The following is a 19938-nucleotide window of genomic DNA, read 5'->3' on the forward strand; positions in this document are numbered from 1 at the left end:
AAGGTGTTGTATGGACCCGCCACTTATTTTGGCATTGGTTTCAGCCGCCCTGGACTTCTCCTTGCCACTGAGAATAACGCAGTATCGACACATTAGAGGTGTTGTTCTTTGTTGCGCAACCCTTGCTTCACAGACACCCTTACAGATGATATCCATTGTACTTCAAGAGTTAAAGTCGGCGATGGTTGTTATTACTGTAACATATAACCGTTTTGATACTTTTCAGCAGTGTTATCCTTTTCACTCGAAAAAGCATGAAAGCAAAAACGAGAAAAAAGCAGTTCAACAGGAAAATATGTATTTTTATCTTTATATTCATATTATATATATATACACATATATATGCATATATATATATATATATATATATATATATATATATATATATATATATTGAAATACGTATGAAATACGTTTGAAAGCAAAATTACAACAATGTGATTCGACCTTCAAACGTATTTTATACGTATTTCAATTAAACATTCAAATTCAATCAACGCTTCTAACACGGAAAACACTACCCTGATTATATATATATATATATATATATATATATATATATATATATATATATATATAAGCGAAATTCTCTGTGTGTGTGCCTGTGTGTGTACATTTCCCTACCAAACTACTCTGTCAATTTTCAGTCTATAGACTCGAAATTGTATATAAGGGGTTATGAGATTTGGGAAAAATTTTTAAACGGTTTTCGGCCAGAAATTTGGCTGTAAATGGGTCAAAGTTCAACGATTTGTCCTTTGAAAACTCTACAAATCCGCCAATCTTGGGTCTAAACACTTGAATTTTTAGATGTAGGTTACATGGACTTGGATCAAACTTTTTAATTATATTTGGGTCAAAACAAGAAATGTTAATGTGTTAAAATTAGGGTCAAAGTTTTTAAAAATTGACCCCTGCGGTCTCTACCAAAATTCTTGGCCAATTTTTGGTCTGAACATTTGACATTTTACATAAAGTGTATTCAAACACAGGGCAAGCTTTTTAATCGGTTTTTGGCCGAAAATTTGGCTGTCGGAGGATCCAATTTAAAAAGATTTTACCTTTGCGGTCTCTAGGAAACATTTAGCCATTTTTGGTCTAAACATTTGAAATTTTACATAAATAGTATTCAGACATGCAACAAGCTTTTTAATCAGTTTTGAGACGAAAATTTCGCTGCTAAGGGGTCAAAGTTGAATAAGTTGACCTTTGCAGACTTCTACCAAACTCCTTCGCCAATTTTGGATCTAAACACTTGAAATTTTAGGTGTAGGTTACTTGGAAATTAGTCAAGCTTTTCAATATATATATACATATGCACATAAAGTTATGATCAGTACATAGGGCCCGAGTAAAGCCGGGTTGAACTGCTAGTAAATATTTATATATATATATATATATATATATATATATATATATATATATATATATATATATATATATATATATATGCAAGGGTGATTCCAAACATAAACCAACCCTCGTGTTTTTCTTACTCAGCAAGTTCTAGAGCTACGGAAACGGGTGTGGCACTATGAAAACGACTGACCTTTTGTTCCTCAGAATTTATTTTTTTACATTATCAACACCATTCCCAATGCACTTTGGGTCCCAGAACGCACTTTGTCATACGAGGGTCGTCCTTAAAGTAAAGTCTCCTATTTTTTGAAAGTTTAAAAGTTACGTAGACGATAGGCGGCGCCATTAATAGAGCGACTTTTGTGATCCAGAATTTGTCTACATCGTCACCACTTTTCTCAATGCACTTTCGCTAGGAATTCAATGATGCACCTCTGCTTCTGACGCAAGCTCATGATTGGGATTGCTTTCTTAAAGTCTCACGCCTTCAATATCTGCAACAAATAGATGAAACCGTTTTTGAAACGCTCTTTATATATATATGTGTGTGTGTGTGTGTGTGTGTGTGTGTGTGTGTGTGTGTGTGTGTGTGTGTGTGTGTGTGTGTGTGTTGCATATATGCACTTAACTCTACTATCACAATTTTGCTAATCGGTTGTATTCCATTTCTACTTTCAGATCGATCAAGATGAGATCGAAGGCGTGTAAGCTGAGTTGCCGATCTGTTCGGGACGTATTTGTTCTGATGATATTGGTCTTTTTGGTATCGACGCTCATCACCATCTACAACATTGTCCGCTACTTACCATGGCTAAAGGACGAACAGCTGACCCTGCATTGGGAACGGTCAGCCGGCAAACTTTATTACATGCAGGAGAGTGGCACCCACGGCGGTTATGGCCATCGACCGTTTCAACAACAACTTCGGTCACATCGGGAAACCACACATTCCAAAAAGCCTTCCCAAATACTGACCACATTACTAAAGGTAAGATTTGAACTGTTATGTTATCACGAGTATGAAATAAACAAAGGTTTGCGCGAATATTTATATCAAATCATCTCCGAATTAGTGAAGTTTAAAAAATAAGAAAAAATAAATTAGGAATGTTTAAAAAATGAATAGGAAAAGAAAACTGTATAAATTGCTACAGAAAGCAACAAAAAAAGAAAATGGACATGGATTTACATTTTTGCGAGATGACGTTTATTATATAAATCTTAAACGTTTGTTAGAATGTATGTATGTTTGTATGTCTCGCTAAAACGCACTCGCGACCAACACTAAAAAAATCTGTATCGTTTGAAAGCTCAGTCTCTCGGCCGAATAATATCCAAAACTTGTCAAAAACATTCATTCTTTCACCGTCAACTAGGCCGTTTTTTACAAATGGGGGGAGTCAGTTTTTTCGTCGACACTTTTGCAAGTTATTCAAGCCTCGCGTAAACGACGTCGAATAAAAGAGATTATTTCGAACGCGCGTTACGTCACAACCGCGGTGGGCGCATCAATAAGACCGTTTGCTTTTTTTTTCGCCTCCTTTTCCTCTTACACGTTACTGGTTCGAGCCTTTCTACTACTCCTTTTTTTGCGCTCACTACTATTTTGAGTTGTTTTAATTCATTTATTATTTTTTTAAAGAGATTTGGTTGCTCAATAAACCCTCTTACACACACTTCGGCACACCCAGGCAACGCCGGGCGCCTAGGCTAGTGTACAATATATACGAGGTTAACATCATGCAAAGCTCTTTGTAAACAAAACAGGGGACGTAGTCAATGTTTATATAAAGACATTGGGGAAATGATCTACGGGCGCCGATTCCATGGTTTGGTGGTAGAACTGCCGACTGTCAACTAGATGGTTGTAGGTTCGATCCCTGGCTTGAAATTGGTGCTAGTCTATCTGCGTTGTAAAAGTATTAATACAGCAAAACAGTATGTCTTTGAATGACTATATATATATATATATATATATATATATATATATACACACACACACATAAGGTCACCATTCGCCCATGTATGGAGTATTATTGTCATATTTCGGTTGGTGCATCTGCTACTAGTCTCTCGCTCCTAGACAAGGTTCAAAAGAGAGTCGTCAATCTGATAGGCCCTGAACTGGTATCTAAGCTTCAGCCTCTGTCCCATCGACGAAATTTTGCATCTCTGCTTGTTCTACAAGTATTTTAATGGTGAATGCTTTGACGAACTGCAAGCACTTGTGCCCCCACGACGTAAACACCCTCGACAAACCCGACAGGCAGCTAAATCCCACCCCCACACAGTAGAGATTCCTAGATGTAAAAGATCTTTCTACTCCAGTAGTTTCTTCTCCAGAACCGCTAGACTTTGGAATTCCATTCCAGGTCCCTTCTTCCTCAACTGTGCAGAATTTCAAGTGTAAACGTGAACCGACATCTTGCTGCCCAAATCTGTACATAGTATCCCAGTAGTTGTTGCCCCTGATAGTAGCCCCCTACACCAAAGTGGCAATGTGCCTTGTTTGGGGTGAAAATGTAATAAAAAAAAATTTTTTAAGTATATATATATCGTTCGACCTCTAATTCAATCGATCTAAAATCTGTACAGATGAAAGAACGATTTTGTTTTAATAAATAATTTTCTCCTTAGAAACAATGTAAACTGCTGTTGGTGATGTATATAATTGGATCTATCATAAATATGTATATTTAGTTCTTTATTATTCTTGTAATACATTAAAAGGCAAGAATTTCAATTCTATTAACTTTATATTAACTATATATAAATATATATGTGTGTGTGCTTGTGTGTGCATATATATATATATAGAGAGAGAGAGAGAGAGGGGGGGGGAGAGAGAGAGAGAGAGAAAGAAAGAAAGGAGAGAGAGAGAGAGAAACAAGCAAAAATAATTAAATTCATTTCAAATAAACCGCGACTGAGACTTCTTGAATCTGCGCTTATCGCAAATGCAATCACCATTAAACAACGTGGCGGTTTCTATAATGTATCGCCATTAATAAGTAAACTTTTATTAAAAATCATAGTTTAACTTTAGACATAGGTTTACTCCCTCATACTATAGAATGCATCTCCCATAATAATTAATACATATAATCTCAGTCAATAAATTACGTAACTAAATATACTCATTTCATTTCGGTTGCCTATCTGTGTTTGAATTGTAACAGACATATTTGTTCCAAAAAAAAGAATATGAATTGCATCATATCTTTTTAAATATATTAACAGCTACATGACGTTATAAAAACAAATCCTACTCTCTTTTAAAACGCTTCTCTTTTTTTAATTTTCAGCGACTTTTTTCCGTTTCTGAAATGGATCAGGATCATACATTTCACTGCATCAAAAATATATTTTTAAATATTTGTACTGGTGTTTTGTTTTCTTAATTTCATTCATCCAGAGAAAGTCTCAAAATAAAGACGAAACGTTGATGAACACATAACTTGGTGTGTTCCTTTTTTATTTCACTATTTCGTCGGAATACTATTCCCATTATTCTCATCATAATCTTTACCTGGAATAATTCTTGACATCTTCTAATTCTCTGACAGGGGTGGGGGTCAGATTCTGCACAAACGATTTCATTTGGGCAATTACCTACTGCATAACTCGAGTCTCGAGTGTCTTCGATCTCTTTCTATAAAGGTTTTACATGACAACCTGGCATGAGAATACTTTACCTTACAAATAAACCCTGATCAAATATTCAGAATAACATAATATTCGAAAGCTCAATTAGATCCACTCGCCACGGCTATGCTTTTGCTGATACGAGGGATGGCACACCCACTTCTAATAGCTGAATATTCCACCAGACTAGATTAATTCTTTTCCTTGAATCCGAGAAGACAAAGAGACCACATGAAAGAGATATAACATATTGAACTGGCCAATTGAGGAGAGGAAATTTAATGTCCTCTATTTCGTTTTGAGAGGTAGGGGATTTTTTTTTTACTAACTTTTGAGAGGTAGAGGAAAATTTTAGTTGGACACTCGGATATGTATGTATTTCATGTAGAGGTGAAGTGTTTGTCTTAAGTATACTATCTTAGGGATACAACAAATGCGACAAAGATAAAACTTAAAAAGAATTTTTAAAATATAAAACATTACTTTAGAAAGAGAGAAATACAAAGTAAAGATGCAACAGAGACAAGTAGTTTATTAAAACTTTAAATAAACTTACAAAATAGAAAAATATATGATTATAAAAAAGCATATGACTATAAAAACATATGACTATAAAAAACACATGACTATAAGAATATATGACTATAAAAAATATGACTATAAAAAAACATATGCCTATCAAAAAAACATATGACTATAAAAACCATATGACTATAAAAAACATGTGACTATAAAAAACATGTGACAATAAAAAACATATGAATATAAAAACATATGACTATAAAAAACATATGACTATAAAAAACATATAACTATAAAAACATATGACTATAATAAAAACACATGACTATAAAAATATATGACTATAAAAAACATATGACTATCAAAAAACATATGAGTATCAAAAAACATATGACTATAAAGACATATGACTATAAAAAACATATGACTATAAAAACATATGACTATAAAACAACATATGGCTATAAAAACCATATGACTATAAAAAACATATGACTATAAAAACATATGACTATAAAAAAACATATGACTATAAAAAACATATGACTATAAAAACATATGACTATAAAAAAAACATATGACTATAAAAACATATAACTATAAAAACATATGACTATAAAACAAACATATGACTATAAAAAAGCATATGATTATAAAAAACATATGACTATAAAAAACATATGACTATAAAAGCATGTGATTATAGAAACATATTACTATAAAAAACATATGACTATAAAAAAAGCATATGACTATAAAAAACATATGACTATAAAAACATATGACTATAAAAAACATATGACTATAAAAAACATATGACTATAAAAGCATATTACTATAAAAAAAACATATTACTATAAAAAACATATGACTATAAGAAAAGCATATGACTATAAAAACATATGACTATAAAAAACATGCGACTATAAAAAAGCATGCGACTATAAAAAAAAACATATGACTATAAAAACATATGACTATAAAAAACATGACTATTAAAAAGCATATGACTATAAAAAGCAGATGACTATGAAAAACATATGACTATAAAAAACATATGACTATAAAAAGCATATGACTATAAAAACATAGCACTATAAAAAACATTTGACTATAAAAAAACATATTACTATAAAAAAAACAAATGACTATAAAAAAAAAATAATTCAACATTATTCAATTCAATCCTAAGAGACAAGAGAGAAAATAATTCTTATTGGTGATTCTCAAAATGTCGAGATATTAGACGAGATTGAAAAACTATGCCATAAAGCCGTAAGGAAGGCGGTTTAAAGGGTTTGGTAGCTTCAAACGGTGAACAGGTTTTAAAGAAACCTCTAAGCAAAAAGGCCGGCGGAGATAAATGCTAAGTAATCTAGAGATAAATGCTAATCTAGAGATAAATGCTAAGTAATCTAGAGATAAATGCTAAGTTATCTAGAGATAAATGCTAAGTAATCTAGAGATAAATGCTAAGTAATCTAGATATAAATGCTAAGTAATCTAGAGATAAATGCTAAGTAATCTATTCCACGTTGGGCAATAGATTAGGGATCCATTGATTTCTGAGATTGGAGTAAAAAAAATGTAATTCATTCAGGTTCGTTTTCGACGAGTGCACAGGTTTAAGAGTGTACAGCGCTCACAAGTGCCGTTGTGATCAATTGGTCGAAACACTTTAATATAGGAGTGCTGGCAAATTCTCTAGACACAACGTTCTAAATGATATCGCCCGACGTGTGCCAAACATTGCTGACTTCCAATCGATTCTTGAACCAGTTTATATTGCCAGAGGAGATAGCAAATGGTCCGATGACTTACGGTGCTTCTTTTTTCAAACAGAAAAGTACTAATTGTGTCGAGACATTTGCGGCTTCATCAGTAACAGAATCGGCGCAAACTCTGAACGTATAGCAGCATCAATGGGAAATCGCTAGCGATCAAGATACGCTGGTCTTCTCAGCAAATTTGTATTCTAATTGATTGCTACTGAGATAATGGAACGGTTGAACTCACTCTGCGGTACTTTCTCAACCAGCGTGCCCTATTCACGACGAACCACACAAGACACTATCGTGAATCGTCAACTCTTCGAGCGCCCCTCCATTATAACTATTCGATGAAACGCCTTCGCCCTGCTCTCGTCTCGTCTTGACAATAGGACATGCTGATGTTCCTATTTATTCTTTTTGAACCGAAGTAAACAAAACAGATTCTTTTCAAAGAAGACCCTATCTTTCCTTTTCTCTCTCTCTCTCTCTCTCTCTATATATATATATATATATATATATATATATATATATATACACGGTGGTGTTTGAATATATGGTTAAGTGGCTGTTTTAGTCATTTAGAACTGCTTCACTGTTCACTCATTAGTACAATTATTACAGTTTATAGATCACGTTCTCACTTTTTTTAATTCAATTGATAACGTTATATAATCAATTCTTATATATATATATATATATATATATATATATATATATATATATGATTATTAGTGTTTTTACTGTTATTATCATTATTAATATTATTATTATTAGTAGTAGTAGTAGTCGTATAATTAATAATAACATTATCATTAACATTAGTATGAATATTATTAGTATTACATTACTTTTATTATTATTAATATTTGTCATTTTCATCATTACTATCAACATCATCATCATTAGTATTTGACAGCCTTATAATTACCAATAAGCTAAGATTTTGTCACGCTTAAAACATTTTAGTTTTTACCCCCCACCCTTTTAATATTGACATTGAACTTGTAACACTTTACAGAAAAGAATTGTTTCGGTCTGTTTAGACAATTTCCTGTCAATATATTCTGTGATAGAAACATTCGCGTGCTGACATATTTTAGACTAAAATTTAAAAATTAAGTCTTAAATCGTCTTTTCTAATTCAGATAACGATGGAAATTGAAATGTTGGTGTCTCTGTCCATCTAATTTCTCGAATCCACTCAACTGGAGATCAACCTATCTTTGTGCTATTAAACTATCCGCAAAAACAATTCTCATGAATTTCAACTGCGTTGATAATTTTCCAACCGGACTAATTGTACTCAACTGAATTTTAATTTGGATTTGATTCTTTCTAAAGATTACTTTCGCTTTTCGGATTACCTTTGAAAGAGTCTTTATGCAAGCTGCAATTTTATTGCTCGTTTTTTTTATTATTTTTCTATATCTCCTTCTTTTTTCACCTGTTGTTTTTAAAGGACATATACATATGTCCAATGTATGACTATAATAAATTGTGGTTTCATTTCATGCCGTAACCATCACATTCTAGCATTGCTACAAATATAATTTGCTGATTTCTTTATGTCCTCTGATGAGAAGAATAGTGGAATAAGGACATTGTAAATTGTTTTTGTAGACAATAAATTTGATTGTAAAATTTCAACTTACAGTTTATATTTTTCTCTTATATATATATATATATATATATATATATATATATATATATATATATATATATATATATATATCCGAGTGCTTGAACGTTTTCATTTCAAATCAAAATGTAAAATCTATCCAAAAACAGAATTTAGCTTAACAATGAAATGAAACTAATCATCTAATAAGGAACCATAAAAATGAATAAGTAATTAATAGTTTGTTTTAATAATTTTACATGGTAATAGTACGCTTTTAATATCAATGTCAGAACGAGAAAAAAACTCAACTTTATATATAACTATAACTGGAAACTTAAAATAATTGACATTGTAATTTTTTAAATATTTGTTTCACCCCTATTTAAAATGAAGGAACAGGAAGGCTAGCCTCTGCCCCATCAGTGTAAATATTTATTTTAAATATGAGGGTGCCTTTTTTAAACTACAGGGAATGTGGTTTAACCCGCTCTTTTCAAACGGTCTTAATTTTCAATTATTGAAGTGCCATTTTTACCGCTGCCATTTTTTCCAGTGGCATTTTTACCTATGCCAATTTACCGGGCACTGTATTATATAGATTATGATTTTTTTTTTTATTTTGTGTATGTGTTTTTTTTTGTTTTTGCTTTTTTTTTGTTGTTGTTTTTTTTTTCTTTTTCATGACCAGTTCTCTGTAGTTTTACTGTGTCTTTTTCCGGAGGCAAGATTTCCAGTCAGTAGCGGATATCATTTTAGCTACTAACACTTGACTTTCATTGCTCCGAGAAAATTTCATTTAGCCTTTATGTCAAAAGCATTAATTATGCTTAGGCGGTAAAGTGAGTTTGTTAATCGCCTGAACACATAGTTGTAAATTCTTTTTTCTTTTGTATAGATTCTCCCTTGCATTGAAGCATGCGAAAGAAGGGAATCCTTAAGGTTATAATTCTTTTTTTTTTCTCTCTCTCGTTCTGTTTATTATTTGTTAGGTATTTATTATAGAGCTCCCTCCAATTCCTCGTTTGCGCTGGTTTTCATGGGTGCAAAACGATGAACTTGAAAAGATAACGACCGACCTTTCAACATTCCGCGTCTTCTTCAAATAAAAAAAGGATAAGAATAAACATTCCCCAGATGCGCCACTTAGATTAGCGCCTTTAGCAATAAAAAATACTATTTCGAACTTAAGCGTGACAGACTAACGAAAATGTTATTTTGAACTTAACCGTGGAAGACGAACGAAAATTATTTTTCGAACTTAAGCATGACAGACTAGAGAAAATGTTATTGCGGACTTAAGCATGACAGACTAACGGAAATGTTATTTCGACTTTAAGCATGACAGACCAACGAAAATATTTCGAACTTAAGCATCACAAACTAACGAAAATATCTCGAACTTGTGGCAGACTAACCGATGAACGGCTAACCTTATCTATCAATATAACTATCAGGGATATTCAGCGCCGCCTGCCCTCTAAAAAAAAAACAACTAAATATATGTTATAGTGTTAAGTCTCTCACCCTCCCCCTAGAAAAGAGATTTCGTTTTTAAGTGAGGAATGGAAAAATTGAAACTTAGGAGATCTTCAGTGCTAAATATAATCAAGGATGCTTCCAGAGCACTGCTACCAATAATTAAACCTGATTTTTATGTTATTATGTATCAACACAGCTCAGGTAATTGAAGCAGCATTTTTATTTGAATTGAAAGACGCTGAATCTGGATTTAATTTATCGTTTCTTAACTATTATCATTTCTTTGCAAAGGAAAGAAGGTGAATGGCACTTAGTTTTAGCCAAAGTTTCACTTTTATAGATATATATACATGTAGATGACATGTGTTCTTCAGAATTATCAGATCTATTCCCTGCTTCTTTTGTCCCCGCTCTTTTGACTCGATAGTGGTCTGCATGAATCTGCTGTTTTGATATCTCATAGTAATACAGATTCCTATTACGAGTAGATCTGCAAAGTGGTAAAAATCTCTTTCTGCTTAATGTTTTTTTTTTTAATTTTATTTTCAGCCTTGCTCTTTTCAAGACTAGGGTCAATAGGCGCCTCCCGTTTTTGCGATAACCGTTTTCGTTCTTGCTAGTTTCTTACGTCAAATGGCTTCACGTTTTGTCTTGGGAAATTTCCATAAAATATAAGCTGGCTATATACTTGTCTACCCTCTCTCTCTCTCTCTCTCTCACTCTCTCTCTCTCTCACTCTCTCTCTCTTACTCTTTTCTGTTTGTCTGTCTGCTTGTCTGTCTCTCTCTCTCTCTTTCTCTCTCTCTCTTTGTCTGTCTCCCTCTTTTTCTCTCTCTTAACTTTTTTTCTGTTTGTCTGTCTGCCTACTTATCTGTCTGTCTGTCGGTCTGCCCACTCTCTCTCTCTCTCTCTCTCTCTCTCTCTCTCTCTCTCTCTCTCTCTCTCTCTCTCTCTCTCTCTCTCTTTTGATGACGCGGCAGTCCACATGTTAAAGTCTTTGCATTTCCCTCACTCTAGGTTTATGAATGGTCTAAGTTATCTAAGTTAATAAACATTATTATATAAACTACGGCCGTGTGATTATGTCAACAGTCGATCAACGGGTATATATATATATATATATATATATATATATATATATATATATATATATATATATATATATATATATAAAAGTTTATACACGCCTAGGTAAGCGAAAACATAACAACGGTATAACTGTGTAAAGTAAAACACGCGCTGCTTCTTCAGTTAGTGCAATGTCTCCCAGGTAAACCATAAAAATGCCAAACACAGATTTAAAATTCGTCGAATGAGATCAATTCCCTAATGTATTCATTGTTCAAATGAGATTTAGGTTCAATTAAAATCCTTCGCTATTCGAACGTGAAACAATGCAAAATTGAACATCAAATAAAAAGTAAATAACCGATCATTCACTTGATGGAAAACAGAGAAAACGGATGCGTAGATTCCTCTTACTTCAGCTTTCATAAAAGTAATATATTTTTCTTAGTCTATCTCACTGGCTGTTTGTCCCTCCCACTTTTTCTCGGAAACTACCGGGCCTATCTGAAATTGTGTATGAATTATTGTTATGAAAAGAGGCATCGGACTAATAATTATCGTATTCGTTCGATGTGACCTTAGGGAATAATCGAGATTATTAGAGATTAGTCATCACTATACCACATTTACTCTAGAGATTTTCTAGGAAACTTCTGAGCCGATCTCTCAGAAAATTTTTATGGACCTCTGTTATAATAAGGTGCAACGAACTAAGGTTTATGTTATCCGTTTGATGCATAGTTAGAGATTAATTAGGATTAATAGGGATTAGTCACCACAGTGCTACATTTATAGGTCATTTTTCCTCGGAAACTACTGAGTCGATTTGGTTAAAATTTTGTATGGACTTTTTATACTAAGGTGCAGCGAACAAAGTATTATAAGCTGTATTTTCTCAGACTTCCTTTTGATTCCAAATTCGTCCATACATTTTTCAAAGATTTAGGAATTGGTCCTAGTTCTCCTACGATGATTATTATTATTATTATTATTATTATTATTATTATTATTATTATTATTATTATTATTATTATTTTCGTTAACTTCACAGTGTCGTGATGTTTTACGGCGTTTTCTTTTTTGTTTTTTGCTTTTGTTTTGGGGTTTATTTTTCACTCAAGAGCGGACTTTTGCACCAAAGTCAAAGAGTCAATTAGATGGGCAGCATTTGGTGTATGATGTTTGCTGTGACAAGCAGAACAGACTTCTGAAATACGTATGTTTACTTGATTCCCAAAGTGTTCAACTGTGTCTCAACATCATCTGGAATTGAGCCAAGTGCACCTGTAATGATTGGCACGGCTGAAGTTTTCTTATTCCACAACCTAGCAATCTCCATCTTCAGTTTCTGATAGTTCCGTAGTTTCTCATTCTTTTTGCTTGCTAAGTTGATGTCGTCTGAGCAAGTCACATCAATAATTTGACATTCATTGGTATATGTTACGGTTGTGGGGGGTCTATATGACCGTGTGTATACGGCACTAGAAGTAATATGTTGTATTGTCGGGAATTCTATATGATCTGAACAGGTGTATATATTACGTGCGTGTGTCTAACTCATGTAATGTCTAGTGGTATAAAAATTATGGCAACAAATACATTTAACAACGGGCATGTAACGAAAGGGACAAATAACAGTTATCTGGGGAAATAACATCGGGCCAATCGGAGAAACGTATCTGGTCCGCTCCTGGTCGTGTTTGACCGATCTTCAGGAACAGCTGCAAAGAAGGTTCGATCCCAAACAAATCTCGAGTTGCCTTTCTGCAACTTTTATTTCCGATGTTTTCCCATTGGGAAGCTGCCACTAGTCCTAGATTAACACATTCTGATCCCCTCTACTGGGAGCCATCACCGTCCGATTCCATCCTCTCTCTCTCTATCTCTCTCTCTCTCTCTCTCTCTCTCTCTCTCTCTCTCTCTCTCTCTCTCTCTCTCTCTCTAACTCACTCACTCATTCCCGATCCTTGACTCCTAAAACTTAACTCTATATTATATTAATTTAATTCGTATGACGTCACCCATCACGCTCGCAAACATGTAAATATAGATTAACGCTGTTGCCAGCTGACTTAGTCCATAGATTTTCGAATTCTTTACAGAATTGTTTCATTAATTTCAACTCTAACTATAAACAATATCCCTGACTTCAACTTCAATAAATAACAACCAATATTTCAACATTCCTAAAAAATCATTTACGAAATACAATTGCTGAATTAATAATAATAATCATCGATTATCATGAATTCATAAATTCATAATAATTTTCGAATATTCTTTCCGGTGTTAAAAATCTAACATTCCTCCATCACCAGTTCTAAAAAATTTGTGTACATTTTTCTACTACCCTTACCATTTTATTCATAAGCGAACATAAGATTTTTAACCCCATCGGTCAAGAAAAAGGTCAGACTCTCATTTTTAGACGTCACGTTGCTGCTTCTTCTCCTAAGTCTTTCCATCCATCTTGATTCTTCACGACTATTTTCTCAAGTGTGTATGCACGCGAGTCTGGGGAAGTGATTTATAGAATTTTTGGCATCAGCAGCAGCAGCAGCAGTAGTAGTAGTAGTAGTAGTAGTAGTAGTAGTAGTAGTATTAGTAACAGGTAACTTCAAACCACTATCTACGGCATAATCACATTGACACACAGGTACTTATCGAAGTTAAGCGATATTGAGCCACGCCAGTATTAAAATGGGCGACCAATTGTGAATACCGCATATAATCTCTGCTCACCCTAACATTGTTTCCAGTCGCCCCGAATTTCTGTGTGCCACTAGAATTAAGCAGTGTCTATTCAAATGTTGTTGGGGGAATGCGCAACATTTGCTTCACAAAACATTCCCTGCACTTGCACCTTTACGCAGGGCACCCACTGTCTCTCGGGTGTTTCTTGTAGTTAATACTTTCGCGGGAATTTATAGTTTTTTGTGTTTTTAGTGTTTTGGTGTTGTTGTTTTTTTTTCTGTTTGGTTTCAATGTTTATAAAAACGATATATCTCACGTTTATGTTACGTAAAGGATCACGAGTTAAGTTTACTAAAATATATACAGAATAGTTATATTATAGATATATCGATTTTTAGTTTTTAATTTATATTATATAAATGTTTGTCCATCTTGGCATTATAAATAATGATAATTGATCGTCTTTTGGAATTTGGATAGATTCGCTTCAGATTAATCGGTGAATCAGAAGACCAGGTGACTCGAAGTCCGCAGCAAGCAGTGTTAGAAAAAATTGCATCCTATTTAATTATTTTTTTTCATATAATCTCTATCTTCTTCTTCTGTCTTCCCTTCTCTTCTTCTCTATCTTCTTCTCTTCTATTCTCTTCTTTTTCCTATCTTCTTTTCTTTCTTCTGTCTATCTATCTTCTTCTATTCTTCTCTCTTCTCTCTCTCTCTCTCTCTCTCTCTCTATATATATATATATATATATATATATATATATATATATATATATATATATATATATATATATATATATATATGAAACACCGATTCCGGGTTTAGTAGTTGCTTACAAAAACTGAGATGCTTTCTATTGGGTTAAACGCACTACGCCTACTGTTGCTTAATTACCACAAAAAACAAAGGATTTTTCCAATTTTTCCTAAGTATATATTACGTCATTTACGTTTTATTTCGTTTCGTTTTGTTTCGTTTCGTTTTGTTTCGTTTCGTTTGATGTTTTCTTTTCTGCTTCCGTTTTGCGATTTCTTTGGGAACAAATATATTCAAAATCAAATTAAATTTTCTCATTGTTTAGACGATCCGGAGCAATGCCGGGTAGCCCTGCTAGTAATAAATAAAGTGTTATTGTTTTGCTGTTTTAATTTTATGGTATTATAAAATACATATATTATTTTATAATTTATTTTTTATTATTTATATTTTCTTTTGGAAAAATAAATAATTATTTACCTGACACCGTTTGCTGCGAACTTCGAGTCGCCTGTTCTTTCTGATTCCCCTATTAATCATTTCTTCTCTGCTGGTAGCGATAAACAACGCATACATTGACATAATTAAGTTAAGTATTATGTTTAAAGGATCAGAATTAAAAATATAGATTATTTGGATTAAACGTATTATTCGGACTCTTATTCTGGTCTTGGTTATGTTTACAATAATCTACAATACGAGCAACGTACTTTATATGATCATATTTCTAATTTGGTTTCGACTCTTCTTATGCCGCCATGTTTTTTAGTGTTTCTTGTAGTTAATACTTTCGCGGGAATTACTACTGTATTTTTTGTTTGTTTGTTTGTTTGTTTGTTTGTTTGTTTTCTTTCGCTTTTCGAGTTTTTTTCTTTTATAATGTTTGTAATAGCGATATGTCTCAGCTTCATATTACACCAGGTGAAATTCACAAACAAAACGAAAGCGAGAAGAAAAAAACGGCAATTACTCATCAAGTAATGTCAGACAGAAATTGTCAATTTCTCTAAGATGCAATCAATTATTGAAACGACGGAAATCTTCGTTGATTTTTTTGGGTGTTTTTTTTTTAGTTTGTTTGTTTTTGCTGCTTTTGTTTTTCGTTTTTTTTTTTTTCTTTTTGCATTTTACATTAATCTGTTTCTTCTGCACTCGTTTCGAAAAGAAATAGAAAATAAATTTCTGTTAAATCAAAGTAATAGATCAGTCGTATTTTAGTCGGATAGATACTGAATCAATGCATTAACAATTTCTATGGTAACCCATACGTGACAAAATACTAATAAATAATAAAGCATCGCCAAATTAGACTTCTTCACTTAATGTCTTCAAAACGTGAGGTTATTTAAAAGTTATTTGCATTATTATTTAATTCCGTTAAATTTGTTTAGGTGTTTTGTAATATAAAAATAATTGATAATCAACGCTATGACGCAATATATTCAAGTGTAAAAATGTAACTTTGTAATATTATAACGCTAGATATTTAGACGGTGTTACATTACTTATTACTATTTGCTTAGTTTACGTCATAGATTTTATATTTTAACACAGAGAAAATAATTCCGATTAAACTCAAGCTAAAATATTAATCATTCACATGAGTTTGGTTTGATTGTAATCTGCTGTTAATTATATTTGAGACTTATTATCTTAATGCACGCATCCACCCACTCATGTATATATATATATATATATATATATATATATATATATATATATATATATATATATAAGTAATTACAACTGTAAGTTGAAATCTACAATACAAATTTATTGTTCGACCGAATACTCAAAAAAACAAAATTGGATTAATATATATATATATATATATATATATATATATATATATATATATATATATAAATATATATATATATATATATATAAATACTGGTATTTATATTAGATTGAAGTTTATCATTGCTTATATCAGGTAAAAACTGCATTTCCTTTGATTTCATTATATATACATATATATATATATATATATATATATATATATATATCCTGAGGAAGTTTTGGAATAAAGACGAAACGTTACTGAACACATTAATTGGCTTGTTCCGTTTTCATTTGTCTATCACGTCAGAATATTATTTCCATAATTTTAATCATATATATATATATATATATATATATATATATATATATATATATATATATATATGAACAAATGATTAATAAAACATGTTAAAAGACATCTTGAAAAAGAGTTAAAAACATATTTAATTTTTAAAAAGGAAGCACAAGATAAGTGGATAGTCCTTAATCCGCGGAGTTTCGAAGAAATACTCTCCTTCTCATCAGAGGGCAGGAATTAGCAAAATGCAGGATCGGATTTTGCATATAAAAGTATTTAATTTTATTTTATATATATATATATATATATATATATATATATATATATATATATATATATAATGTAAACATCCTAAATATCTTCATTTATAATATCTCATTCTTTTATCTAATAGTTAAATTGTATTTACCTTTTTAATTGAAAACTTCACGATTTGCTGTATAAACGTTGATAATCTTCATATTAATGTGTATCGTATATTTCAATTTTCTATTAGTTGTTTTATCTCTGAGCTGCCGAAGAGACTTTATTCCAATAAAAAATTGTATCGTCTCAGAAACGATCGCACACAGATTGGTTGTTCATGTTGAATTATTGGAGCTCACGACTTCATGAATTTTACAGAAATCACATTATCTTATACCTCTCATATATATATATATATATATATATATATATATATATATATAGAGAGAGAGAGAGAGAGAGAGAGAGACAGACAGACAGACAGACAGACAGAGAGAGGGAGAGAGAGGTGGAAGAGATAATGGTAAAGAGTGAATGAAAACCAATGAGTCTGCAGACAAACGGAACAATTACAAATCTCTTATTCTTTTCCATGTTATCCTCCTTCAAGCCCACACACTTCATTTGTCGGCTTTTCTCTCCATACAGTCGAACTCTGAACTTTTGTCCTGTAATGGTAGTTGTTTTTCTCTTCAATAACCTCGTCATCCCTTGTGAAGCACCATCCTGACAAATTCTGTGTCATGTCTGGAAATAGATGGAAGTCGCGCGGTGCTAAAGCTGCTAATTATGATAAATGGTGTACGATTTTTTTTTCCAGAAATAAATATGTTCCTTGAGTTCAACAAATTGCCAAATCAAACAGGAAGTTTAAGAAATAAACATTTTGGTACTATTAAGTATATTTAATAGTGACAATCTACGAAGTCAAGATTTTACTTATCTCTTGTTATATATAAAAGGCATTTTGTCTGTGTGTGTCGATTTGTATGTGTGTCTATGGGTGTGAAAGTTCTTCCCTAGGGACTCTGAAACGACTGGGTCGATTTTTTTATTTCACACAAATGTACTTTATTTATCTGGGTGTGTTCTTAGATAGGCTTTGTATCATAATGCCTCCTATACTATTGAAAATTGATAATGGAAAAAAATGCGATTAAAGAAGGAACAGTTCGATTTTGATCAAAGTTAACATACTTATACAGACTAACATCACAATTGCATTTGTCAAGTTTTATCAACACACAAGCAGAAGGACTCGACGTATAAAATCAACCGCCGATTATTTGATGACATGAGTTCGAAATGAATGTTTCTGTTTAGAGCACAATTGAAGCGTGATACTTGACTTTTGCATTTTAAACTTTAATTCGAGCCATTAAAAAAATAATTTTATAAAATCTACATTAAGTTCTCTAAAGTGCAACGTAGACTAGAATGTATTGTGGGGAGGTATATAAAGCTTCCTTTCGGTGCACCACGGTGGATTCTAGACTAGAGCAGGCGATCTGATTTGATTGAAGACTGTGCGAGTTCAATAACAACAAAAATATTGGAAGCGTGAAGCGTTCGTTGATCCTCATTCAACCTTGCTATTCTCACATATGTAGTTGGTGTTTCATCAACTTTCATTCACTTAGTTATGTTAGTCTGTCATTTATGGTTACCTGGAGAGTAAGAGCATAGGGATTGTCTGAGTGATTCCGTAATAGATGAGTTCGTGGTTGAGTAATTGTTTGAGTTGGAGAAAGGAAGAGGGAGTAAATGAGCGTATTGAGTGTAAGTTATTGTCCGAGGGAATCGAATATGAGTGAACGATTGAGTGTGGGTGATTGTGTGAATCAGAGGGTGGGTGGAAGTCTATGTTGTTTAATGTGTGTGTGGGTAAATGTCTGGATTAATTATTGTTTGAGTTGGGATGATTGTCCGAATGAATTAGTATGAGTGAATTGGTGATTGTCTGCGTAGTTTTGATTGTCTGTGGTTCAAGTGAATGATTTTCTACTCAATGCGTGTCCAGTTGGAAGATAAATTCAAACTGGTGCTTAGCAGATGAGAACATGGTAGAATCACATCGATATTTTTTTGAAGCAACTTCATAATTTCGCAGCAGGCATTTCGCTATCATTTTTCATCAACGCGAAATCGGTTTCTGACCCAAAGATGTTTATTCTGTTTGAGGAATAGCCAATTGAAGAAAGGGCAATTCTCGCCGTTATTTATCTTCTTTTTTTTTTCAATTCTCGCCGAACAGAACTTATCTGATATTTTTGGTAGTAACAAAATTTAGTATCTGTTCTGATGCTACGCTTCATCTTTTTCTGTCCTCAGTCAGTGAAAGAAAAAATTTCTAAACTTAGGCAAATCCATAGTTCCCATTTTTTAAGGAGCTGGATTTTTCCTAACATTAAAAGCCGAAGTTTTGTATAACACTGCTATCATTGAGAAGGCAGCTAAATAAGGGAAAACTCGTTTTTTGGTAATGATTTGGGCTATGACAACAGAATATTCTTTTTTATTGTTTTGACTCTCGAGTATATATCCGACACAGTTAGACACAGTTAATCAACCGAAGATCACATCACTCTATATAAAAACATATAAGATATAAACGGATACACACTCGAGAGTCAAAATCATGAAAAGAATATGCTGTTGTCCTAGCCGTAGTAATCAGTCGCATCTGAGTA

General features: G+C 32.5%; 1 protein-coding gene across 2 annotated transcripts in view; it reads left to right on the top strand.

The window, feature by feature from the left end:
• Positions 1 to 19938, top strand: part of LOC145249599 (cadherin-like and PC-esterase domain-containing protein 1) — an 837303-nt gene that overhangs the window by 552641 nt on the left and 264724 nt on the right. For both annotated transcript variants that reach the window (XM_080111307.1, XM_080111306.1), the window contains one exon: positions 2038 to 2347. In XM_080111307.1, the coding sequence (XP_079967433.1) occupies positions 2048 to 2347 (300 nt within the window). In that variant the 5' untranslated portion in view covers positions 2038 to 2047. The remainder of the gene's footprint in view (positions 1 to 2037; positions 2348 to 19938) is intronic.

This window comes from Euprymna scolopes, chromosome 28, assembly GCF_053919585.1.
Source record: "Euprymna scolopes isolate OS-2025 chromosome 28, ASM5391958v1, whole genome shotgun sequence".
Classification (NCBI taxonomy): domain Eukaryota; kingdom Metazoa; phylum Mollusca; class Cephalopoda; order Sepiida; family Sepiolidae; genus Euprymna; species Euprymna scolopes.